The sequence below is a fragment of the Ambystoma mexicanum genome, chromosome 1p (genome assembly GCF_040938575.1).
Source record: "Ambystoma mexicanum isolate Mex_15411 chromosome 1p, UKY_AmexF1_1, whole genome shotgun sequence".
Classification (NCBI taxonomy): domain Eukaryota; kingdom Metazoa; phylum Chordata; class Amphibia; order Caudata; family Ambystomatidae; genus Ambystoma; species Ambystoma mexicanum.
Window position 1 is genome coordinate 37,228,752 of NC_090921.1, and position 27,969 is coordinate 37,256,720.

Consider the following 27,969-nt stretch of genomic DNA (forward strand, 5'->3'; position numbering starts at 1 on the left):
TTTGTGATGGCTCGTTCTCTTCTGGTTGTTATGCAATGATTTGTGTAAGTATTTTGGAGCCAAACTAAAGATACATTTGTGCACTTCCTAATTTTGATTTGCTGGGTGACTGGGAGCCAGTGAAAGCAGGAAGAATAAACCCCCATATTCACCTGGGGGCAATGCACTAGCCAATTAGGTTGCTCCAAACCTGGGCTGAAACTAACAATCCTAGCACGGGTTCAGAGCAAGCAGCACATGACTCACACCGCCCACCATCTTCCCACCTTAGGCCCCTTGCCATCTCCATTTTGCTCCCCCTTCCCCTTTCCATTTCCTGGCACTGCCACGCTGCTCCTCCGATGCTCCAGTGCCGCCATAGAAACAGGAGAGGGATGAAGCCCCTCCTTCCATTTCCATGGTGGCTATGTTGGGTGAGTATTTGCTTCAAAGAACGGGCTGCGGCAAGCACGCATCCCGTTTTTTGAAACATATACATTTCTATGTTGCTATATTACAACATTAGAATGTTGGCACTTCCATTGCAGACAACACAGTGGCAGAGGGCAGAGGGCAATACTGGCTGCTATCAGTCTTCTGTCTGACCATTCCAATGTTTCGCCTTAGTCTTTCCTTGTTTTAAACCGAGTTTAACCCCCACTGGGTGGAATTTCCCTAGAGCAATGATTCCCCCCCGATGGGCCATTACCTGTTGGTAACGTCCCATGGGCCTTATATTTGCCATCGGCTGAGGGCCGTAACCACCTAGTAAAGGCTGTTGCAATGCAGCACTGTTGCTTAAATAAGAGAACATTCCAAAGAGCACTGCAGAGCCCCAGTTTCATGCCACAGTGGCAGGCGCTGAGATCCATCGGCCGCTTCTGGCCCCCTTTTCATTTCAGGTCATCGACAGCAATGTGGCATTGGGGTGAAATGTAAAACCAATGAGGCCATTCAATGAGGCCATTCAATGGCATTGTTTGGGCAGAGGCACCAGACGGCACTTATGCTCAATAAGTCAATAGCTCATTGGAATATCATTTGGGTGCTACCTTTAACATTTAGACTGTACAATAGTTTGGCTCCATGTGGGGCTTATGCAGTTAACACGTGTGACGCGTTGCTCAAACCCTCCTGTTAATGTGTGGGGAAATCAAGCCACCGTGGACCTGCCTTGTCCGGCCGCTAAGCAATGTGCCTACAGACATGGTTGAGGAGGAACCTCTCAGCTCCTTGCCCCCCGAAAGATGTGTTATATCGTTACTGAAGGAAATCCTTCGGGCCAGGACTCCCATGGACTCAGTTTCCCAGAATGCGTTGCCAAGTGTCCTGGCTGCTCTTAAGGACGCTGCTTCCCATAATACCTTACCAAGGGCTATAGCAGCTCCCGGAATGGAATGGCAAGTCTGTTACTGTACTGGTGACCAAACCCGCAGAAGGGAGAATCTGTGGAACTCTACTGAGCCGGGCCCAGCTCTTGGACAGAATCCAAGATGACTCTGCATGTTACGGTGCTTTTCAAATCTGGCAGCCCTGTATCAACCCTCAGATAAACCTTCAGGTAATTAACCACTACCCAAGGCTAATAATGATATTATAAATGAAATTAAGAGTCCCCGGGGGATTAACCAATCACCAAACAGAATCCAAATTAGAAAGGGGAATAACCTATCCGATGACAACTCATGGAAACAGCCCCAAAAAAGGGTGCATAAAAGAGGATGTGAAAGAAATGTCAAAGCAGAGACGATCCCGGAGAGAGCAGGCATACCAGATACTGATCCCATGGTACAAGGGGAGAAGGCAGAGTTGAAGCACTGTGGTGGAGAAATGTTAATGAGGACACCGCCTGGAAGAAGGCAGCCCAAACCCTGGAGCTTTGCAGAGGATTAGAAGTTGCAAGACATTGTATGCCCTGAAGAAGCAGGCTTGCAAGAGAGGCCCAAGCACCTCTCAAAGTCCTCGGGTAATTGGTAAGCCACTCTCTAAGTCTTTCCACTAGCAACACATGGGAAACAGTGAGCCCGGGAAAACTGGCCCATGGCAGAAAGCTGACTGAATATTGGCTGCCTGAAAAGACCCTTAATGTGAGGGCAAGAAATATCCGTTGACCTGTTTTAAATCATAAGAGAACCTAATGTCTCGGAGGGATGGACCCCTTGTGAATTTCAGAGAACCTAAGGTCGACTAGTAACCGGTTGTGAGAATTCAACAACCCAAGGTTGATGCCAGACCTTCCTAGAGTTTGGAAGCCCAAGGGGCAAGAAGAAGCCACCAGTACAGATGCTGAAGCCCAAGAAGCCCTAGAAGCGGACACTGTGGACGACCTGGTTGAGGTCCTGGGCTATGACGTGAAAGCAGAGAGGCGAAGGGAAGGCCGAACTGTAACTCCTCAAGGAGCCTTCTCAGGATCTCTTATTTGTTTTGGAGGTGATTGGCTTAGAGATGGACCTTTGCGAATATGCTTTGAAAACTCTTTGTTTGGCCACCCCTTGGAACATTTGAATTAATACTTTAGGGCAGCCTGGAGACTTCCCTATTGGCCATATTATGCCTGGACAAAGATGTGCCAAGAAGTGCAAGACTCGTAAAAGTACGTTTGGACTTTATGATTAAGAAGGGTAGAACGTTGAGGTGATAGACACTGAGTGAAGACTCACTTATCTTGCCCCATCCGTGACATTGCTTTGCCTTATAAAATCCTCATGTGTTCTACAGAAAACCTGTAGCCCCTGTAGCTGTTTGATTGGACCTTTCTTTAAGAAAATGAGACTAAAGTCCATTTTGCTCAAACACTGTCAACCTTGTGTCAAGTGTCATCACCTGGTCTACCACAGGTACTGCTAGAATGGGCCACTGTAGGAAAGCATTCAGGACATTGCTGACCGTGCATTTCTGTGGCAATCCCAGTAGTTCCCAGAAAGTCTTCCTGTTTTCCTTCTTCAACGCATTCTTAAATGAGTCAAATCAAAAAATGTGTGGGGCGGCCCTGAATCAACGGATGATGCCAGCGAAGATACGTGTGAGGCCTGTGGGCGAACCACAGGACGTGGCGGCTTCAAGGTAGAGGAAGAAAGAGACACTATGGAAAGCTAGCAGCCCGGTATGGCCTCCTGGTATAGTAAGATGCCAGCTGGAGCCTGCACATGGGGAGGAATGGCTAGCCCACCAGAGATATTACAATATTAGACTGAGTGTGCAAAGAGGCCACGGCAAAAGGGAAAACCGCTCACCATGCACTGATGAGTTGCCCCCCCCAATGAATGCCGCGATTTGCATGGCAATGAAAGGGGCAGGGCTTTAGGCCTCTTTGAACATTTCTTTGCCCTCCCACACTCGCCCTCCATAATAGTCACATTGGATTGCCTGGGAAGAGCCACAGAATCATGGGCGAGGGAGGGACATTTAAGGCGGAAACAGGATAGGATTTAGAGTGGGTTAGAAGGGTGAGGTCAGAGGTGGCAGGAAGAGACCAACAGGAGGACAGAGGGAAGGATTGTGGAGGTTGTTAAAGAAGACACAGGTGCTGCAGAGGGCATGTGCCTGAGTAAGCGAAAAGAATGGTAGGAGGACGTAGTAATGGTAGCAGTACAGAGGTAGTAATAGTACCCAATTGGTGGTCGTGATGAGTGTTAGTAGCAAAGGAGAGGTAGTAGTAGTGGAGAAGTGGCAGTGGACGAAGAGAAGTGCAGTGATAGTGGTGAACACAGCACAGCAGGAGTGGAGACGTGGCCGTTGTAGTAACCAGTAGTGAGGCAGTAGGAGTGGGGAGGTAGTGGTCAATGGAGAAGTGAGTGGAGGTAGGAGAAAGAAGCAGTAGTAGAGATGGTAGTTGTAGCAGAGTGGTGGGTCGCAGAAAGGAGGGTGTATTAGAGAACTGGTAGTACCGGTAGAAGAAGTAAGACGTGTGGTAGTAGTAGGAGGAGGACGAGGAAGTTACATCAAAGGGTGGAGGTAGGAAGGGGGAGTGAGAGATCAGAGGGACACAAGTTTGGGGAGGAGAAGAGTGGGGGAAGAAAACGGAGAGGAGGGTAAAATGAGACTGAGCATGGCTGTGCATACGATTCCATCGGAGAGACCGCAAGGCACTGCCCCCAACTCCCTATAGAAATCAGTGCACTAGCCTCAGTAAATGACAGTAGGAGTTGCCAATCACTAGGACTAACCGGGAATATGGGCGCCTGGGCTACGGTGTGGTTAAACCAAGGGAGACGAGCAAGAGAGAGGGACAGCCCTAACGCCAATTCCCAAACACCCCTTTTGCCATGACTAGTGGGGATTTCAACCAAGCATACCACTTTGTAGAATTAACAATATGATATGATATGATTTGATACTCTATTTATATAGCGCCAATACACAATGTGTTTCAAGCGCTTCAAGGCAAGGGAGGGAACAAGGGAAAATACAATGACATTCTTACAGGCCATGAACAGTAAGGATGTGAAATTAACTATCATACTCGGACTGATGACATTTCAGATAGTGCAAGAGCTAAGACATAGATAAGGAAGGGAGGGGGAGAGTGGGAAGGAAATGGAAACAGACAGGCGACTACCGTACTAGGCCTGATGACATTTCTGGTAGAGCCGGAGAAACACAAAAGATGAGGGAGAGGTGTGCAGAAAGGGAGGGGAGGAACAAAACAAGCGACTATCATATTAGGCCTGACGACATTTCAGATAGTGCTGGAGGGGTGGGGGCAAGCAAGGGTAGAGGGGAGGAGACAGGGGAAACATCCCTGGGATCAAATCAAGGTGTTAAAGTGGCCTTTCGTAACGCCTCATCACAACATTGAAAAATAAGTTAGGAGGGGGACCAGGTAGTACGCCATGTTTTTCAATGTAATTTTATTTATTTATTTATTAGCATGTATATAGCGCTCAGCAGCCCTGAGGCATCGTGGCGCTGTTACAGTGAGCAAATATGGTTACAGTGAGAATAACAGTTAACAGATACAGGCAGTAAGCAAAGCTTAATTACAGACTTTCTGTTTGGTTATTCATACTTAGTTACAGTCAATACAAAGAGGGTGTGTAGGCAGTAAGAGAGGGTGTCAGTTGAAAAGAGCGGTTTTTGAGAACTTTGCGGAAGGTGGGAAGGAGGCTTCAGCTCGAAGGGCGTTGGGCAGGGCATTCCATAGTTTGGCGGCTAGGTGGGAAAAACGATACCCACTGCTTTGGCTCTTTTGATGGGCGGAATGCGTAGTTGGTTAGCGTGGTGCGCTCTTTTGGTGCGCGCTGAGGAGTCTGTTGATAGTTTCGGATAGGTAAGAGGTGGCAGCGAGGCTAAGGCATTTATGGGTTAAAGTAAGAGTCTTGAATATAATTCTTTCCTTAACCGGGAGCCAGTGGGCATCTCGTCTGGCTTGTGTAATGTGGTCTCTTTTGGGGATGCTGAGTGCTGCTCAGAGCGTGTTATTCTGGACAGTTTGGAGTCGGGTTAGATTTTTTGCCAAAGTGCCTACAAGGAGCGCATTGCAATAATCTAACTTGGCAACGATAGGGGCTTGTGCGATATAGAGGCAGTTTTGATTGGAGAGGAATGGTTTGATGGCATTTATTAGTTTAGTGGTGTGGGCAGAGGTGGAGGCAATGGCACTGACCTGTCTGTTCATGGATAGGGTGGAGTCAAGATGGACCCCAAGGGTCTTTACTGAGGAGGAGACGGGGATGATGGTGTTAGCAATGATGCAATTGCTATATTTTTGGTTCAATTTGTCAAGTATTTCTTTGGGACCTAAGAGGATGATCTCAGTTTTGTCTCCGTTGAGGCAAAGTCCATTGGCTGCCATCCAGGCTTGGATGGTGGAGTATATTTGGAGAAGGGCTGCAGAGTTGTGGTCATAGGAGCCAGTGAGGGTAAGGAGGACTTGTGTAAGGATTGACAAATCTAGAACTTTAAATGTCATCCCTAGTATTTTCCTCAAGTAATGTCCTGTGTTAAATAAATGCTTCCTCAAACAGTGACCGGAAGATTTGGTAACCCTCCTCTAATTACCTGAACGTGAACTGCAGTGTGGAGCAGGGTACAGAGACTCTGCCCACTGAAGTTTTCCTCATGTATTTCTTTAATTTAGAAAACGTACACAGCAAATACATGTTGGCAGTTTTTATTTTCTGATATGCAACAACTCTACAGGTTTAATCTAAGTCCTCTTCATTTTTAGTTTGATATTAATCTTAATAGTGCTTATGTTTCTTGCTTTTCTCGCCTAAATATTATTTTAAGGAGCAGGAAGATGAGGGCAGGCCCTCATGTCCCTACAGTGTGTTAGTGTTCTGCACTAGGTCTGTTAACCCATAGCCTTTACAGTGAAATAAAATAATATCTGTTCCTCTGCTTTCCTCGATAGGAAATGGATCTATACCCATAACCAGGCCTCAGAAAATAAATTCTAGAAGACGAGTTGTTCCGAGACAGAAGAGGAATCATACAGATGGTGGACAAGTGCAGTCTGTTGAACTGGTAGAGGCATTCGTGGACACGCAAGCGATCCAAACACTGCGCTCATGTGCAGAATGTGGGGAAAGCTTTATAGACCAACCCAGCTTCCTAAGGCATAAAAGATATTGCATAAGAAACCATATATGCACACACTGCAAAAAGGGCTTCATTCAGCACTCACAACTTACTTTACATACGAGGATCCACATCAAAGAAAACGCATTTGCTTGCACAGTTTGTGAGAAGTGTTTCACTAGCAGGCATAATCTTATGCTACACAAGAGATCTCACTCTGGCGAGAGACCATACCAGTGCACAGTGTGTATGAAAACCTTCACTCAGAGCTCTAACCTGTACATGCATCAGAGGATCCATTCTGGGGAGAAACCTTTTGAGTGCACCGAATGTGGTAAGCACTTCAGAGTGACATCACAGCTAAGGGATCATCAGAGATCCCATACAGGGGAGAAACCATATCAGTGCACCGAGTGTGAAAAGTGCTTCACCCAGAGCTCTAACCTGTACATGCATCAGAGGATCCATTCTGGGGAGAAACCTTTTGAGTGCACCGAATGTGGTAAGCACTTCAGGGTGACATCACACCTAAGGAAGCATCAGAGATCCCTTACAGGGGAGAAACCATACAAGTGTCCTGAGTGTGAGAAAAGCTTTACCCAGAAGGCAGATCTGGGCAGGCATCAGATGATACATTCTGGCAAGAAGCCCTACAAGTGCACAGAGTGTGGTAAACACTTTAATCGGGTGTCAAACTTGAAGAGCCATCAAAAATACCATGCAGAGGAGGGACCGTACCAGTGTACAAAGTGTGAGAAAAGCTTTGGCCAGCGCTCTCTTCTGTATAGCCACCGCATAATCCATACTGGGGGCAACCCCTATCAGTGCAAGCAATGTGATCAGCATTTTCAGCGAGCTTCACAACTGAGTCAACATCGCAGGTCCCACAAAAAGAAAACGTATCATTGTACTGAGTGCGAGAAAAGCTTTACTCACAGGTCGATTCTGTGCAGGCATCAGATGATTCATTCTGGGGAGAAGCCCTATGAGTGCACTGAGTGTGGTAAGCACTTTAAACAGATATCACACCTGAGGCAACATCAGAGATCCCACACAGGCGAGAAACCGTACCACTGTACCGAATGTGATAAGAGTTTCACTCGGCGCTGGCTTCTGTACATTCATCAGAGAATCCATACTGGTGTTAAGCCTTACGAGTGCACAGAGTGTGGCAAGCACTTCAGGCTAGCATCAAGCCTAAGCCAGCATGAACGATTTCACACAGGGGAAAGACCTTACCAATGTACTGAGTGTAAGAAAACCTTTGCTCAGAGCACAGAGCTGAGAAAGCATCAGAAGATTCATTCTGGGGGAAAACCCTACAGGTGCACAGAGTGCAAGAAATGTTTCAGTTACTCATCAGTTCTGACCCGACATCTGAGGATCCATACTGGGGAGAAGCCCTACGGGTGCAGTGAGTGCGGAAAGTACTTTAATCAGTCGTCAAGCTTGAAGCGACATCAAAGTCACCACAAAGGTTGTTGCAACAGGGCTGAACTTTCATAGTTCAGTAGCATCCCTGGGGTGGGGTTTGGCTTCTGTATACCTTATGGTCACATGACAGCAGTTGGTGGGAAAAAAGTAAGACAGGTGCAGGATTGGAAACTGCATTTTGGAAACAGGAATGTTACATGGAGCTGATGTCCTGTTGTGTAGACTCAAGAATGAGTGTTATTGTTGTCTTTGAATGTATGCTACAAAATACTAACTCAGACATACTAACCATGGGACACTTTCTTAAAAATAAAGAAAACCAGGCTTTAAAAACACGAATTTAAGAAAAAGGACTTGGAGAAAAGATGACAAAACTAGATGGAGACCATGAGCATAGTGCACTAGAAAGAGTACCTGCAAAGCCTGCAGGCTGATCGAGAATTGATGTAACAAACACAAAACAGAGTGTTTAAACCTAAAGCCAAGACAATAATCAGACTGTAGTGCATATAAATTAGCTTATTAACTGGATAGAAAATGTGAGAAAGCTATAGATCCCTCCGTGGAGCATCAGAAGCTGCTTAATATCCAGTCTCTATATGCACCATTCACACACAGCAAAAGATAGCAACAACAACACACAACCAAAGTTCTGTGACTACTAGAACACCCCAAAAGCAGACAAATATGGCATGTCAAGCAAACAAACATATTGAAAGTGAATGCTTAAAACACATGACATAGTTCTTAAGTGCCATTGGTGGGAATTTTATTTCTATTTTTTTTAATTAGATTTATTGATTAAAATCCCATTAACCCATCATATACACAAAACATAAATGTTCTTAACAGAAAAGAAGAAAAAACCCAAACATGATACAGTAGGAAAAATGCACACGGACCGCCAGGGTGAATCCTTACAGGATACTGCTTTGAACTATAATCTAATATGTACTAGCCCTGAAATACAGTAATTCCATCGGCACTGAGGCCCTAAGATTGGTACAACATTAATGCAACCCTTAAATAGTGATGGGGAGGAGAAGAGATTCTAATGGAACTTCATACCTATATTTCGAAGTACACATTAAATGCTTCCTAATATTGCAAACGTTGGACTACATCTGGAGGTCAGATTATATAAGAAATTTAGCCTTGAAAAAGACAGAGAGTCGGATTATGGGCCTCATTACACGGTAGGAGGTAACCATGCCGCTATTAGCGGCATGGCTACTCCCTTACCGCATAGCGGGTCCGGGTAGGCGGTATGGTGAGTTACAGGGTCATTCCCGCCCTGGAGGACCCGGTAAATCCCCATTCCAAATACCATTCCCCATTCCCATTTGAGCTCCCATAGGGCTCAATGGGAATGGGGAAGGAGCTAATAACGGTATTGCAATTTGCGGTACCGTTATTAGCTATGAAGTCCTTCAGCGGGTCCCGTCCTTAACGCCTGGTCAGACCAGGCGTTAAGGACGAGACCCACTGAGGGACCTCTTAGTAGGGCGCTAAGGGATTACCGGCACCGGTGACCTTACCGGTGCCGGTAATCCCTTAGCGCCTACCGTGTAATGAGGCCCTATGTGTTAATTTACTTTTTGACTGCATCTAGATCAGATTGGAAGAGTAATTAAAAACAGCAAACATTTCAAAAATCTCTACAAATGTTATAATTGCTATAACATTTCTTGCATCAATTGAATGAATGATACTCTACTTGAGAGATTATAATTAGAGTTCTTTACTTTGTGGCTAAGCGTGAAATGCCAGTAGCACCTATATACATGATACAATATACACAAGCACCTAAAAGGACGAAATTACGTTACAGAGTCCAACTACAAATATTCACTAAAAACAACTCAAACTGTGTACTCACTTATTAATATTTAAGATTAAATCAATTATTTCATAATTCATTTCAAGTTCCTACCTCTTAAAAACTAAAATGCAGTTTTTGGATAAGGAGCGATATTTTTAGGGATTCTCCAGAATAAATTTGTGACCAAAATTGGTCACCCTATATTGCATACAATTTGCCACAAATTCATGATACCCTTTAAATATAGTTACTCTGCAGTGTTGTACATTATGTAAATAAATGCAGAGAAGTCTCTATATCATTATTACAAATGCAACATAATCTTTGGGCATTTGCAGTCTGTAGCCAAGCTCCTCTACGTTCATAAGTAGGTAACTGATCAAAACGTTGTCTCATCATGAAACGTCGTACCTTAACATTTCTAACTTTACAAATATAATTCAATGGTGTCTTACTCGTGAAACCCTGTGTAGCATATACAGAATAGAAAGATTTGTTAGGCAAATGTTCAATGTTTTAAATTTGATCCCATCCTTCAGCCTTACGCTTACTTTCTCTGATATCAAGCCTACATTAATTGGCACATTTAAAACAAAGTCAATGTCCTGATAGAATTTCTTAATGTCTTCCAACCATTTACCCATCACCATAGTAATAATTGGTCACATTCATAGTAAGGGGATTCTTCATTCTTACTTTGTTCAAGTATTTGAAGAAAGTGTAAACTGTGGCGCAATTTTAAATGGGTCAGCCTGGACATAATTCCCAATTCACTATTAATTGCCTCTAAAGGAGTAGTCGGGGAAAGGAGTAGTCGGGGAAAGACCCAAGGCATTATGCCAGAGCTTTCCTTCCATGATCTTTACCCAAAGTAACTCTTTATCCAGCAATATTCCCTCAAGGGAGTAACCGCCACCATTAGAAATAAAAGATAGTATAATATTAAATGTGTTAGTAACCTTTGGTTTTACAACCTCAGCCACTAATCTGTGATCGAAGGAGTCGAAAATCGGAACTCCCAGGTACTGTCATGCGCTGATTCTCTTGGCACATCTGGCCTACTAGGCGACTTTCCCGTTTTATCGGGTGTGTAGGTCTAGTCTTTTGTGCCCCTCTCTTTCTTCCGCTTTTTAGCTCCTCCCCTTCCACCCCAGCTTTGCGTTGCAACTCACTGCTTTTTCCTCCGTGAGGTTGACACTAGCATATTCTTCCCATGCTTCTCTCTGCTTTCCCTGATTCCTCGTCTGCCTTCTCCTGTTCCTTCCATTCCTTTTGTTACCCGGTACACATTTTTGTTCGTTCCGAGTACTTTGTTCTGTGCCGGATCCTCTTCTTCTGGCTCACTACCTGCCTTGGGTTCCGACCTTTTCTTCCTACCTTCTTTTTTTTCCAGGAAACTTTTCGTGTCTGCTTCTTTCCGCTTAACGTATGCGCCGGTCCGTCTGATTTCCTTTTCCTTTCCGGAACATCCCTGGCTACACACTTTCCCCAACTGAGGGGAAGTTTCAGTCCTTTTCAGCAGTGCCCCTCCAGAGCACCCCTATTGTTTTGGAGGTTTAACCGCTGCAGTTTTGGAGCCTGTTGACATCCGAGGCTCGTCCTGTTACTTGGAGATTCCGCTTGCATCCTTTGTCATCTGGAAGCTTCGTGCTACTACAGTCTGTCAACCACTGCAGCTCCCGGTGTCACAAGAACAATCCGAGAGGTTTTTTCTGCCTTCTGGCTTTTTCCTCTGTTGGACACCATCGGGAAGGAGCCCCTCTCGCTTGCCATCATTCAATAAGGCAGCAGAGTGGCTTTGAACCGAGGGCGGCCCTATCTTTACGAAAGAAGACACAAAGGCAAGAAGAAAGGTGGGAAAAGAATTGAAGCCTCATCTACAGAAACAGGTGAGGAGGAGGAGGGGGCAATAGTTCTCAGCGACGACCCTGATATTTGTGTGGATCACTCCCCAAGTGATAGAAGTGACAGGTACATATAACCTTTTATTGTCTCAATGGGAATTCCTTCAATTTCCATGCAAACGTTTTATACGTATTCTCTATAAGTGTTCTCTACTCCCATTAATGATCATTATTTTAGTTTTTGGCAAGTTAAGTAACAATTTGTTTTATTTAGAATACTGGTGTAAGACAGTTAAGCACAGTTGAAGTCCGATTGGTGTCCGGTCAAAGATAGCCGTATGGTCGGCATATGAAAGCCAGTTCTTAACTTTGTTAAAGGCATCGTCTGCCTGGAGAAAGTAGGCAGCTGGATGTCGGCAAACTGGTTGAAGTTAAATGGAAGCAAAGCAGATGTTCTGGTAGTCGGCTTTCAGGGGATGGAGTCACTTGGCCCCTGTCTGGTCTCTTGTGCCTCAGTAAAAAGTCTGGGGGTGAAACCTGTTTCAAGAGGCTCAGATTTCTGCTATTTGTAATGCTGGCTCTGGAAAACTAAAGGTTATTAGGAAGATCCTTCCTCTGCTTCCCCCAGCAAACCATACAACACTGGTGACGTCCACCATAATGGGCTCTTTGGATTATTGCAATGGTGTCTACCTGGCACAGTCCAAGTACCAGATCCAACGGATGCAGGTACCTCGAAACTCTGCAGCTCGATTGGCACTTATGGTGCCTCGCCTTACTCCTTCATCAGCGCTCCTGCGCCATTTGCAGTAGCTGCCACTGGTGCCGAACTGAATTTAAGATTCTGTGTGTTGTCCATCGAGCTGTGCATAATGTTGGTCCTCACTATTTAAAAGTGAAATTAGAAAGGTACTGCCCTGCGAGAAATCTATGTTCGGCGTCCCGGCTGCTTCTTAAGATCGCCAAATATCAACTAAACCGATTGTGTGGTCGCTCTTTCTCAGTTTTGGCCCCTAGCTTTTGGAATGCTCTCCCATTATTTTTGAGATACCTTGCTGAATATCTCCCATTCAGAAGAGCGTTGAAAACCTATTTATTTTAATACGTTTGCTTTTCTCTTCTTCTCTTCAGTATTTTAGAGGATGAAGTCATGTATTTTTCCTGGGTTGCTGTCCTCGCTAGTGCCTAGATGCCTTTGGGCCTTAGTTCACACTCTATACATTCTCAAATAATAATCGTCAAAGTCTGCAACATAAATATTAAAAATTACTAGGACCAAAATACAGCCCTGCTTTAGGCTGTAAATTGTATTAATAGCATTACTCAGTTATCCATCCATATACATTTGTACTTGTGATGAAGTATCTGAGGAAAGGGCCATAGTAAAATATAGAATTATAGCATCCAACCCCATCGATAGTCTATACCTGGTTACTTTATCAACAGCTTTGGGGTAGTCCACAAAGCATAAAGCAAGTGTTTCTTTCTTAAAATAAGCAAATAAATTAAATATGATAGATTCCATACATTTGTTAATGGGTTTGTTACTTTCTGAAATCTTGTTTATCTTTTTTGTTAAAATCAATTGATTAATTTCCTTTAATATAAAATGACAGAATATTTTGGCCAAAAAATCCACCATCGCTAATATTCTGTAATTTCCCGGGTTGGTTCTAGAGCCCTTTTTATAAATCAGAATCAAAATGGATCTCTTCCAGCTAATGGGGACTACACCAGTTAAAATCATTTGATTAAAACGTATTTCCATAATTATTGCATAGGCATGGGGGTTGTGTTTATATACTATATTGGAAACTGTTAATTGCTTCCTCAATATCATCAGCAACCTAGGAGATACCATCTCCACAGTAACTATAGCCATGATAAATATCATTAAACTTCTTTTCCTCGACTAAAGCATTTTTCGTGTACGATTCTTGCACATATAGTGCCCAACAAACTGCAGAAATAGTAGTAAATTTGTTTCCATTATTCCAAAATGTGCAGAAATCAGAACTACACATTGCATTATTCATGATTTGCCACTGGATGTTTGTAGTAGAACGTTTGTGCTGCTTAGTCCAGTTTCTGTATACCGTACAAATCTTATTCACTGCTTCTTGTTTCATTACAATGTGAATTATTCTTTGTAAATGTCCCTAGTGTTTCTACAATATTTCCCATTCTTTCATAGTACAATTGGAAATCGAAATCTTGCATATCTTTTATATCTTCAAATACCTTAAGAGCCTCATAATTAACTTTGACTATGTCACGTTCTGTCCAAATCAATTGGTTAGCAGCATTTTTTATTTTTTATTTTATCATCGCCCAAACAAGACCTATCAAAGCTGAATGATCACTAGGGGTATTGGTAATAAGCTGAAACCTATCAATGCTATCAAACATACCACCCTGGATAAATATATAGTCAATCCAAAATCTATATAGCCCATTTGACCATACATACGGTATTGGACATCCCGATGAAGTTATCAATAAACATTTCCCTTGGGTTCTGCATAGTTATTCCTACCTTTTCTTTGATATCAAATGCCAATGCTACACCATTGTGGCAATTTCTTTATCCTTATTTTGGGGTTTTGAAGGATATCTCTGAATGTTGAAATCGCCTCCAACTAAATAGTAATATTTTTACTAGTTACAAACACTCCCAAGGGATCTTAAACATTTAAAATCATAATTTGAATTCCTATATTGTTACGAAGTTCGTTGGTCGTGTAGAGTATGGACAACCCCTCTGTCCCCAAGAAACACCCTGACCGATTTAGTTATATGGTCAGTGTGAATATTAAGGCCACAGGTGGAAGTCCGGAAAACCAGGACGCGGGAACAGCCGGAAGAACCCCTTGAGCGCTGCAAAGCAAGATACAGTGGTTAAGCAAAGAAACAGGGCCCGAATACCTCCATGTACATAAACCCCAAAATTACCAGAATACCTGTGAGAACTTGGGTCAAGGCGTAGGTCTCCTAGCTTAGGCTGGAAACGTGCTGTAGGGTAGAACAGGCAACCACCTATTTGTAGGACCGAGGTCCTAGCCAATGAAGTGCTAAAGCAAGAGCAATCCGTGGAGCAAGCGTGGGTAGGTAACAGGTAAATCCAAAAGTACTTGAAGGGTTAAGCAAGAGGAGTCCGTGGAGCAGGCGTGAGTCGGTAACAGGCAAATCCAAAAGTACTTGAAGGGTTAAGCAAGAGGAATCCGTGGAGCAGGCGTGAGTCGGTAACAGGCAAATCCAAAAGTACTTGAAGGGTTAAGCAAGAGGAGTCCGTGGAGCAGGCGTGAGTCGGTAACAGGCAAATCCAAAAGTACTTGAAGGGTTAAGCAAGAGGAATCCGTGGAGCAGGCGTGAGTCGGTAACAGGCAAATCCAAAAAGTACTTGAAGGGTTAAGCAAGAGGAATCTGTGGAGCGAGCCGAGGTCAGAATCAGAGCAGGTCCTTGAACGAAGAGAGAACGTCACGTGATCCAAAACTAAACAGCTGTGAAGCAACGCCTTCGGTTCACCGACTCCTTTTATCCTCGGAAGGGACGCACGTATAGTCACGTGTGATGTGAACCGAAAGCGTTGCAATGCTGCTAGGTAACCAAAGTCACGTGATCCGTGAAGCGCCGGGAAGCGCCGGTCTCCGCAAAGGATGTGAGTTCCTGAAGTGACGAAGCTTCCAGTTGATCTGCCACCGCCGTGAAGGGCGATAAACACCCGCTCCCCCAAACATGCCATGCCGTGCCCTGATGTGTGCGACGTGAGTGGGGGGCATGATGCACGAGTGTCGGGGAGTGCGGGAATGGGTAGACAAGGAGGGGCGAGTGGGGAGGTGTGTCCGTGGTCTAGGAAGTGGTGTGACATATATCCATTGTTAAGACCCCAGCTAGTACATGCTGATTGATAAGACACAGCCTAAATTCCTTCAGTATCAAGACATTTCTAGCCGCCATTAGAAGGCCAACCGAAGGTCTATCAATCATATTGTTGAGTGCCCTTCTCTGAATTGTATTAAAACCATTGAGGCTAAAATCGATGGCAAGCCAAGACTCATGTATAATAAAAATATCTGAATCAGACAACAAGGTTTTATCAAAGGAATTTTTCATAAAAGAACTAAAACCTCTTGTATTCCATGTCAAAAAGGAAAGATGTTCTTAAGGACCCTTTCTTGGTGAAACCATCCGTCTGTTTTTTTTCCCTTGATAGTTCATCACCTTCTGGGCCTGTGCCTTTATCTCTCCCAATACTGAGGCCCATTTAGCAATAATAGTTTCCAAATCTCTGACTGCGTGATTTTCCTTTATTTTTTTGGTCTCAATCGGGTTAACCTTGTCAACATTCCCATGTTTATCAATTACACGCTTAAATTCAAAGCCCAATGTTAAGAACGCTTCCCAATTGAACATGATCAGTTCAGAGATTATGGGAGAGACAAATTGAACTCATGACCAGTTTGTCTCATAAGATCTTCCTGGGATTTCGACCTGTTCAAGGTCCTCAGAAGTCATAAAGTGCAAGTGCGGTAAACAGTGAATAATATCTAAACTTTTCTTGTGATTTAAAAATGCGCTATCTGCTGTGGTAAACGGTTCAGTAATTTAAATCCTATTATTTACGTTGCCCACATTTGGATCTAAGCATACAGATTGTAATTAAAATGTCATTGTCTACTTGTTTGTTCACTGGGTGTCAAAATATTCTCCTCAATTAGGATGCACATCTCAACAGCTGTAAAATAAAAGAGGTGATGTTTGGAATGTTTAGAATAAATCTTAACCTCTGGCATTGCTCTGGCCAACCCTCCAGACCAATGTTCTTCACCTTCCAAGCCATTACAAAAGGGGAAAGTCCATATGCAAATCAGGCTTGGTCCCACTCCCAAAGGGGTAGTCCAGCCCAAACTGCTAGGTCACATCCCTTCTGCACGAGATCACAAGCATCCCCAAACATGTTTCATCCTAGTTGGGCATCTCAACAGCTGTGCCTCGCATTCTAAGGTTATATTCCATTACTAATTTGCTTATCTTCTGCTTAATCCAATTATCCAAAGTTCCCGTAGTGTTCTTATTAAGGGGATCTTTATTTCAATGTATCTCTACTAATGGGTCAAATCATTTTCCCGATGTAACGCAATTCGAAGCTGTGTTTACCACCACTGGGATAGTCTCCGTTGGTGAAGGAATTTTGCCAGAGTAAACCCTTTGACAGTTAATTCTTTGACGGTCTTGGGCCCGCCGGGCTTTAGCTCTACTTTTCTTACACTGTTTCTTCCTGGATTGGCCCCTAATTAGCTTTGTTCTGATACAAAAGATGAGAAATTAAAACTCGGCTGAGTTTTGGAGATTACTGAATGATGAAGGCACTCCTCAATCTGCGCTTATGGCGAATATGGTATAAGTAGCAAGGTGGATCGCCCACTTCACGAATCTCTACAGCAAAAAAGGGAAGTGGTCGCACCATACAACATTGACTCTAACAAAATGGAATCTTACATTCCCCAAAGAAGACAACCTCCAGATAATTAAGAACGTTAGTGTCTCAAGGGCTCCTGGACCAGATGGTCTGACTAACTTTACCCTAAAGCAAAATCCCGAAATATGGGCAGTGTTATGTAAAGAGCTTTTCACCAGAATTTGCAGCAGGTGTGCTACACCAAACTCATGGAAGAAAGCAATCATTGTCCCCATTTTTAAAAAAGGAAATCACCTGGAGCCAAAAAACTAAAGTCTGATAGCGCTCCTGGACGTGCTGGGGAAAGTATATACCACTATGCTGCAACAGAAACTTATCACAACGGATCTTAGACAGTGATCATATAAGATCTGGCAGAAAGGTCTACCTAGCCCTGATAGGCTTTTCTCACACTTTCGACTCCATTGATCGAGAATTACTCTGGACTAAGATGACCAATTGGGGCTGCCCTGAGAGTCTACAAGCCGCCATCAAAGAAATCTACTGTGCTACTAACATTAGGATCCGATTAGATCAGGGTGGATCTAATCGGAGGAAAGAAACACCTTCTGCAGTGTAAAACAAGGGTGCCCACTGGCAGCAATAATTTTCAAACTGTTTCTATCTGATATTGGCAGTGCAATCGACAAGCCTCGATCCTTCTCTCCAAAAATACACGGCTCTGTGCTAAACTGGATGCTGTATGCTGATGATTTGATTTTGCTAGACACCACGCCAATCGGTCTTCAGCGCAAAATGAACACCGTAAAATACTATGTGGAATCTAATGGCCTGCTCATCAACAACACAAAGAGCGAAATCCTGACGCTACAAAATCTGCAATCACGATGCCATCGGAAGAACAACAAATTCAAATGGCATTTGGGAAGTGAGAAATTAAGCACGGTGGACTCCTAGATATCTTGGCATGCAGATTAGCGCTAATATAAATGATGGCCCTTGGATGGAGACTACTAAAATAAAATGTCGACAATATGCCTGCCAAGCTACGATACTAAACAAAAAATATGGTAAGTTCTCATTAAAGCCGGTGATAACCTTCTACCAACAGAAGGTGGTCCCAGCTCTCATATACGGAGCTGAAAATGCCTTCAGATGTCCAGAAGAATTCTGGTCAACCTTAGAACACATATTTTGTGTGAAAATACTCCATCTACCCAATAATATCTCAACAGCTTGTCTGCGATATGAGTTAGGCCTGATCTCTATCAAAGCCGGATCACCTGTAACACCCTTGCCCTGTTCAGGAAAATCATCCTGACAGAGGTTGCCCCGCAATTTAGAATCTTATGTAAGCCTGGCAGCGGCAACCTTGACTGCATACTATCTCTATGGACCAAAAGATGTGAAGAGCTGCTGATCATGTATGAAACCAATATAAAAACGCTTCAGGAAAATCCAGACCTGGTGAAGAAAAAGTTCTGGGAAACAGACTGGATCTTGACTAGCGAAGTCCAAAGGGCGGCTAAAACAATGAAAGACGCTCCGAGTGAAGCCAGAGCATTTAACAGACTACAAAACTACGTAGTACTATTCCCTGACAACAGGAAGAGGACTACACACATGCGATTTCGTCTAAACCTGATTAGAACCAAAGATCGAACAAAGAACTGGGCTGGAAGGGACAAGATAAATGTATTATGTAGATTCTGTGACACCTGTGATGAAACGACTAAGCATCTTGTACTATTCTGCCCCTTTTTTGGAACCCAAAGAATGAAACACTTTGGTCACTTGTTGGAAGGTCAGGTAACGAGGAATGCTGAAGAAGGGTGGCATTCGTTGTTCACGGGTTCGAACGCGAAACTGACTATTGCGCTAACCTTGTTTTTGGATGAAATTGAAGACGCCTTGAGGCAACAGCCAGTGAAGCTCAAGAATAACTGTATGGTGCGCAGTCACGCACTTGGCCTCATACTGTAAACCCACCGTTCTTTGACAATGTTACCTTGTCCACGGAGAAAAGGGTCTTGTAAAGTAGATGGAATGTCTTTCTTTTGCATGTAATTGATGTGGCGACAACAGATTTGTTTACGTTGTGTTTTAAAGGCTTGAATAAGCCAATAAAATTAAAAAATAAAATTAGCTTTGTCCTTTGGAACGGGCTAACCGCTATGTAAGAGAACGTACTATTAATTTCCGATATAATGTTTTCTTCTTGTGTGCCCTCATCAATGGCAACACTGATTTTGATTTCACACGAAGCCTCTGCATGGTATCTTTTTGCTGTATCAGTTGGTTTATTATAGGCTTCCTGAATGGATTCATCCATGCCTTTTCCCATAAAACCGTGTATATTGGTGGATAAATTATGCTCATTGGGCTGAACCACTAATAACACAAGTATAACTAAACCTGTTTTCAAGAACTGCTGCTCCTTATGTATGTTGTTACAAAAGGCTTAAAGTGCTTTCAATATTGTTATTATCTCGAAGTCTGGTGCAACATCGTCTTCTGAAGAATACGAGGAGCTATATGAGACATTGTCAGCTGGTGAAGAGGCATACACACTTTACAAAATCGGAACTAAATTGGGGGTTTTCGATAACTTAGAGGCATTACCAGAGGGAATGCTAATTATATTTCCATGATTCAAAGCCTCACTGGTGTTACCCACATTGTTTGTAAGGGTCGCACCACCAATCGAGTCAGGCTGCAGGTTGAAACACAAGTTTAACGATCCATCATCAGTAACGCAACCGTTGCCAGTGGCGGAAATTCATCTTCTGATATTGTCGGAGTGAGTTCATTAAGTTTAAGTGCCACTGGTTTCAGAAAAGTCGTAATTTTTCTCTGATCCTTTTTCAGAGCAGTGTGAGAAACCTGAAGGTGTCCTCCTAGCTAGTCCCCGGGGATCTGTCATCCATGGCAGGACACACCATCGCTTTTGGATCCCGTTCCTGGGGGTGGACCAGTGAGGGGGTATCACCTGGATGGGGGTTCCTCAGGGAGTGGGACCTTATCGGTGTGCGGTATCGCCTTCTTTCAACCCATTTTCCCCATCCTACCACTTAGGGCAATCAAAATCACTGCCCCCCCACTTTCTCGACACAAACACTTCCGCACGACACACTGAAGAACAGACTAAGACCAGAGCTGTTTATCTGACATGTCCCAAAACAAGGGTCAGTCGGGTCAGTCAAAGTCAGGCAATTGATCAGAATCACACATGCCTGATGGCTCTTTCCCTTCCCCACAGAGATAAAAGGTGTAGCAAGAGAGTACAGTACAAGCAAGGCAGACCGCACGACAAGACGGCTATACAGGTCTGGCAGTTCAAGAGGAGGAGAAAGGTGGCGAATATCGAGAGGCTGACAAGGAGATACACGACCTTGCCCTTTCCGACGCAGAACCGCAAAACCTCTGCCGCAGGAATCGTAAGACCGAGGACAGTAGCCCAAGTGTGCTGCAACAGATGTTAACGGTACATGGAGTGTGTCGACGCTGATAAGCGTGAGCAAAGGAAACTCCTGGTACTGGCCTTAACTCCAATTAAGGAGAAAGCCAAGAGGTTCATCACAGCCGTGAGTCGAGGGGACAGCCGATAAAAGCCGGGCTGTGGTGGATGAAAGTCGCAAAGTGGCACAGTGAACTAAGTTAAAAAAAACTGTAAAAGTTTTGAGGGGAGACCAGCTGCAGAGGGAACCGGCACCACGTGAGTGCTAACACCAGAGACTGGTTGATCCCCGTGTGAATGAAACTACAGAAACCAAAAGACCATATGAGAGCCGCCAAGTTAGGTCAAAATGGTCATACCAGGTCAAGCAAAATCCCTGTACAGTCGAAAGCATTGGTCTCCACTCTATTTCCTTCAACTACAGCAACAATCCCCTGCACAGTCTGTGAAGGCATCATGAAGCTACGAAGAAAAATAAAGTGACAGGGGCAGCCCAAGTATTCTGCAGTAAAGTCGGCGCAGACAAACAGCATGAGTAGGGATTACTCTGAAGAGGACTCTGACGGCTCTCACGTAAGTGGCATCAGAATGAGCAAGGCTGTTCAGAGAGCTGTAAGTGCCGGTAGAGGCCCGATGCAGGAAATCAGGGGCATTATGGAAGACCTCCAGGCCTTCTCTCAGGGCATTATAAAAGATAAAAGCCCCATCAAAAGCAGCAGCGTCTGCCAAGGGTAAATTGTTCAGTGAGACATTCATCAAGGACTTGGCAAAGTTTGCTAGTACATATGCCATACTAGATAAAGTCCAAGCTTTAACATACTGGAGAGAGCGGGATGAGCGGCGAGCCAACCCCATCCAGGGTAAGGGGCAGAGGCAGGAGCTGTATAGGCAACGCCAAACATCACAAACAAAACCCCTCAGGTTAGAGATCAATTATCAATAATGTACACAAAACACACTCATCCCTCCGGTGGGGGGGAAGTGTCACAACATATACAAAAAGTGGAGAGAGATATCTTCAGACTCCTGGGCTTTACAGACAGTATAGGGTTTTGGCAAGAACCAGTATATGAATACCTTCCAAGACCGATCGGGCTCAGCAGGTAAGACGATTGTTGCTAGATGGCGAGATAGATAAGTTGCAGCTAAAGAAAGCTTTCAGACCAGCTGTTAGAGGACAAGGTTTTATAAGCAACATGTTTTTGGTGAAGGGCAAACACAAGGTCAGGCCAGTGAGCAACCTCAGGGCACTGAATACATTTCTGGTATGCAGGCACTTCAGGATGGAGGGCATCCATCTACAGAGGGACATACTCCAGAAAGGGGCTGGCTGGCTCGGATAGACCTCAGAGACGCATACCTGATGGTCCTCAATGTCAGCTTCTTCAATTCTTTTGGAAAGTCGGAGATGGGGGTTTTCATGTCTCCTGCTCGGCCTAGCATCAGCGCTGTGGTGCTTTACACAGCTGAGGAAGCCAGTAGTAGGACACCGCAGACAGCAAGGTTTCAGATTGATCATATACCTGGATAATATATGCATTATGTGCCAGGACAGAGAGTTGCTTTCAGACCAGGACGAAGAGCACAATAGGCTTGTTACAAAAATGGGGGTGTCTAGGGAATTGGGAGAAATCAGAGCTGACCCCAGCCCAGTCAATGGATCGTCTGGGTGTTATGTTGGACACTGTACAGGGCACTCTCAGTTTACCTCTATAGAAAATGAACTCTATCAGGAGAGAGCTAAAGACCATGATGTCGAAGGAGGACATACCTTTAAGAGGACTGGCCAGGCTTGTAGGCCGTCTGTTATCGTCGATCCAGGCCATTTTCTCGGGTCCCCTGCATTATCGGGCATTACAGGGTCTAAAGATAAAACACATCAGACAGGGCCTGTCATACGAACAGAGAATCCCTATTTCACAAGAGGTGAGGACAGAACTAGAGTGGTGGTATCACCACATGGAAGCATGGAATAGTATGGCAATATTCGGCTCTTCCCCGGACCTGATTATAGAGTCGGATGCCAGCCGCTGGGGCTGTGGGGCCGGATGTGGAAATTGGTCCACTGGGGTGAGATGGTCAGAGGAGGAGCTAGACCTCCACTTCAATTGCCTCGAGTTGTTGGCAGGATCTTTCACAATACAATGCTGGACACAAAAAAGTGCAAAGTGCTCCATTTTTCTCAAGATGGACAATGAGCCTCATTACGACCCTGGCAGTAGCCGTGCTGGTAAAAACGGCGTGGCTGCCGCCAGGGTCGTTTTCTTCCGGCGCCTGGCAATGGGGAATTACCGGAGCATTACAGCCCCGGCGGTCCTGGTAATTCCCCATTGCCAGGTGCTGGTTCAAAATAGAAATTCTTGAAGGTTGACTCACTCGTAATGTCTTCTAAGCGGGCTCCCGTTCTGAACGCTGTGGAAGCCATGGTCCCTCTAGTGGAATGTGCCCTGAAATGATCAGCATCAATACCCGCCTGGCCCATGCACTATTTCACCCATCTCGCTAATGTAGCTGATGATACTGCCAGGAATGGCTTCTTTACCGCTATCAATAATTGAGATTCACCTGCTGGCCTAGGCTGAGCTGCAACGTTCTCATAAACCTTGAGGCATCTGATCAGGCATAACCTGGGACGGTCTGGAAACGCTGCGTACTCTACAGTCTTGATCCCTGTCTTAGTTCTTTTCTCTATATAGAACGTTACTCCCGTAGGTGAAAAGGACTTCCTGTCCACTTCCAAAGCTTTGACGTCAGACACCCTCTTGCAGGAAATTAAACATAGCAATGCACCTAGTTTTGCCCAAAGAGTCTTTCTGGACAGCTCTTCATTATCTGGCCATGACTCAAACATTCGCAGAACTACACTCAGGAGGCATTAAACGAGCCTAATCCGAGCCTCTGGGTCTTGACATTGAAAAAAGATTTTCAATACATTCGTAATAGAAAGTCATGATTCTATAAAAGACACAGAGGTGAAGGATCATCCCACCCTGTCAATCGCGAAGATAGTTTGACATGACTGAGAATTGAGTGTTGGTTATGTAATGTGAAGGAACTTTTGGGTCGATATCACTTAATGCCTCCGCGACCTGGTTAATTGCAAAGATTTATGCTGTCGCATTGGTGTGTCATAGAACGGAGACTTTGAGTTTCTCAACTCCGTTTGTTAAACTCAAAAAACAAGCTGCTGTGACTGCAATTTTATTAATGCGCGAGAAAAAATAAGGCTGAATCCAAATAGGGTTATGTGATAGGAAGGTTTAATTAAATTGCCCTATAGATCACACGTGTTTCGGCAAGGTGCCTTTCTCAAATCAGGGCATATCTAGGTGCAATCAATCATGAGTGAAAATAGTACATATGCATTCAAAACACCATATTCCATGTCACATTGCAGAGATCAAAATGAGAAAGTCAAGAGAAAAGTTCAGTCAGCCATAACAAAGAAAAGAAAAGACCAGCAATTGACATATTAACCGTATACATTTCCATTAGAGTTCAAAACTGACAGAGAGAAGGGGCAGGGGATAGGGGAGGATGAATGAGGGTAGAGAAAATCAGAGATACACAAAAAAATGAAAAATTAGTGAGTGGTTGTGATGAAAAAAATGTGTGCTGAATGTGCAGTAAGGTAAAGGGTCCTTTCTTACCCAACATTGTTTCTTGTAACCATTACTGAAGATGTAATAATTGGGATCAATCCCAACTGCGAGGTAGAAGGATGGGGGAGGAAAAACAGTGGCGGTTTTTATCATTAGTTATACCAAGTCTGCTCGTTACGTTAAGTTTCAGTTCAGACCTAAAGATTCTGATCTTGTTGTGTCAGGGGGCAAAGCTTGCGCTGCCCTTGGCTCTATGTAAGTGAAAGTGCATTTTTAAATCCATTCAGAGTTCATATTAAGATGCACAGTTACTGAGCATGCTACATTGCACTTAGGTATCAAAGAGTCATTGATTAGCACTCATGCGTGTAAATGTTTTACACACTTATTTAAATGTAAAAAGCCATAAGTGGCAAGTGCGCTACTAAATACTGCCTTTGGCTCTATGTAAGTGAAAATGCATTTTTGAATCCATTCAAAGTTCTTATTAAGGTGCACAGTTACTAAGCATGCTATATTGGCATGCATGCGTGTAAACAATGTTTTAAACACTTATTTAAATGTAAAAAGCCATAAGTGGCAAGTGCGCTACTAATTAACACGACCATGCGTCCGTATATTGCAATTTAATGCATCTATATGCAATTGGATCTGAGAGTGGGTGGGCTATTATAGACCCCAGGGTTTACCTGAAAATGTCGTTTCCGCGTCGTGGCGAAATGGAGCTGTGATCCCTGCTTGTTACCATGTAATGAATGGTTGTCCTGGTAACTTAGTCCCTTGTTTGTGTCAACTGGGGCTGACTGTAAGTGTGTGTATTAGTGTTGGTCATGCTGAAAGGTGTTCAGCCGTTGTCTTGGGATAGGAAAAGAGAAATACAAAACTCCAAAGCGTTATACGTCCTGATAGTGGACAGTCACTAGAAAGGATTAAATGTGTGCACGGATCGTATGTTACCTGGAAACATAAGGAAAATTGAAGGGCCAAAACATGCTCAGGTTCCGTTTTGACTGCTAATCACGTCCCAAAAAGATTTCTAAATGTCTGTAAGTCAAGGTTTTGTCGGAAATAGAAATGTTGGTTAACATATAAAGCCTCATTGTATTGGGAAGGCTAAAGATGGGGTCTGATAATAAAGATGCCAGTTCGTCTCATGTGATTCCAAAACAGTGTATTGTGGGAATCGTAGTCATGCGTAGGTAGCATTTCTAAGGATGCTTGGAATTGCCTGAAAATCATATATAGTAAATCTGGCAAGGTACATAACATTTCCATATTGTTAAATAAGGGGGTCCATGCCATTTGTACAATTATTAAACATGTAAAGCATTGTGTGCTAGTCCCTAACTGTATCTCATGTGTAGAGGACAGAAATGTTGGTTAACATATAAATCCTGGTTGTAGTGGGAAGAGTAAATATGGAGTCTGGTAATAAAGATGCCAATGCGTATCATGTGATTCCAAAACAGTGTATTGTGGGAATCGTAGTCATGCGTAGGTAGCGTTTCTAAGGCTGCTTGGAATCGCCTGAAACCCATATGTAATAAACCTTGCAAGGTACATAGCATTTCCATATTGCTTATTGAAGGGGTCCATATCATTGTACTACATGTATGGCATTATGTGCTAGTCCCTAACTGTATCTCATGTGTAGAGGAACAAATAATTGCGGTAAAAGTTACAGAAAATATGACATCTCATTGTCCGTGTTAAGGCCAGAGTCTACACTTCTTAAACGGCAGATATATTTGGCCTCTTCACGGCGTAGGAGCAGTTCATGGTTGCCGCCCCTCGGTCCCAATGATACTCTCTTTAAACCTATGAATCTGATGTCTCTTTTGTCTTGCAATTGATGAGCTTTCTGCCAATGGTCGGCCAGAGGTAAGTTCTTATCTTGACTGCCGATTGTTGAGAGGTGCTCTTTGATCCTTGTCTGTAGCTCTCTAATTGTGCTACCAATGTAAGTTTGTTTGCAAATACATATAATTGCATAGACCACGTACTTGGTCCGGCAATTGATGTGTTCCTTTACTTTTGTTTGAATACCATTTAAGTCTCTGCAGGCGTCTGTACTGGGTGTTGCATATCTGCGCATGGTGCTAGTGCCACATTTTCTAAAACCTGGTCTTGGGTCTTCTAGCCAGGTCTGAGCTTTTTGTTTTGTCTTCTCAGGTAGTAATGATGGGCTTAGGCTTGTGCGGAGTGTTCTCACTCTTCTGTAAATTATAGAAGGATGATCATGAATAAAGATCCCTACGTTCAGATCAAGTTTGAGCAGATACCAGCTTTTTTAAAGAATTTTTCTGATCTCATGGTTGTTGGCGCAATATGTCGTGATGAATCGTACTATGTTGTATTGTGTAGGTTTGGCCTTTTTTATCAGAGTTTGTGATCTTGGTATTAGTTGTGCTTTGTCTTGGGGAACTTGTACGCTTTTCGGTGAATAAAGTCCAGCTTTAAATCTGTTGGTTAGGAGATTGCATTCTTCCTTGAAGTGTGATGGGTCTGCACAATTCCTTCTCCCTCTTATGAATTCCCCTATTGGGATGTTTCTGATCACCGGTTCATGATGACAGCTGGTGGCAAACAGTGTTGAGTTGACTGCAGCCTCTTTTCGATAAGTTCTGGTTATGAGTCGGTTGTTTTGTGTTAAAATTGTTAGGTCCCAAAAGTTAATCTCCAATTGGCTGCTTGTGCCTGTGAATTCAATACCCCAACTGTTGTTGTTGGTCTGGAGTCTGAAGTCTTCCAAGTCTTGTAAGGTACCATTCCGAATGAAAAAGACATCATCAATATAACGTGTCCATTTGATGACATTAGTTTTGTATGTGTCCGTTCTATAGATCAGGAGGTCCTCGAACATTCCTACTTGGTACAATATTCGGGTTCCTGAAGAATGATAGATTGAGTTTGGGGAGTTGAAGCGTTTTACAGGTTGGGACACAGGATTCAGTTGTCGATCAGCTACAGAAAGAGGAAGAAGGAAGGAAGCCAGGGTGTTTGACTTGAGGAACGTGATTGAACTTGATTGGACTGGAGCATATGAAATGTGTAAACCAATTCGACACACACTTCAAATTTCGCATATTTTCATGGATGTTGTAGTATTTGACAGTGTGCTTAAAGTGATGTTAATTGGTGTTGGCTGCTCGAGAAGTAAAGAGTTGAGCATAATACTTCACTTCTGTGTCTTTAGTAGAATCATGACTTTCTATTACAAATGTATTGAAAATCTGTATTATATTGTCACAAAGGTTAACCAGATGGAAACATCACATTTTTGATGACTAAACAATATTTTAAATTTATATGTCAAAAATCACACTTTGTCCGTTATGATTATCACAGTGGCTGGTCATCCCCCTTCTATACCATGATCTGTCCTGTCCCATCTGTGAGTATTCTAGATATATGGTCCCCGATAGAACTCTTCATTTGTCTCTGAGGGCGCTACTGCGTCAAGGTGGTAAATCCAATGTAGTGCACGCTGTGCCAGCTTTTTTGACAAGTCGCCTCCTCTAGGACTGGCTGCACTATCTCTAAGTCGTATATTACAGAGATAGTAACTTCTTCTGAGTTGTCAATGTTGTCTGCTTGCTCCCCTCCACCTTGTGTCTCAACACTAGTGTTCCTCCTCCCCACTCTCCACACAACCCTTCCTTTCACCCACCCTCTCTCTTGCGTTTCCGGAGGATAGCTCAGGGGCAATGTGCTCACCTTGTAAGCAAGAAAACACAGAGCAACACAGGTACGATCACCGGGTCCGCGCTTAGAAACCACTGGGCATTAAGCGCGTTATAAATAACTAATCATATCATATCATATGACGCTCTCTGTCTCACCTATTGTCTCTAACTGATTTTCGATCTCACTATCCGGTCCTTCTCAC

The 27,969-nt window shown here is 43.8% G+C and overlaps 1 protein-coding gene across 2 annotated transcripts in view; it reads left to right on the forward strand.

Moving 5' to 3' along the window:
• The window catches only part of LOC138565518 (zinc finger protein 271-like), a 50,600-nt gene extending 37,082 nt beyond the window's left edge, over positions 1 to 13,518 (forward strand). For both annotated transcript variants that reach the window (XM_069642985.1, XM_069642986.1), the window contains exon 2: positions 6,335 to 13,518. In XM_069642985.1, coding sequence (XP_069499086.1) covers positions 6,335 to 8,007 — 1,673 coding nt within the window. In that variant the 3' untranslated portion in view covers positions 8,008 to 13,518. The remainder of the gene's footprint in view (positions 1 to 6,334) is intronic.
• Positions 13,519 to 27,969: the final 14,451 nt, after the last annotated feature.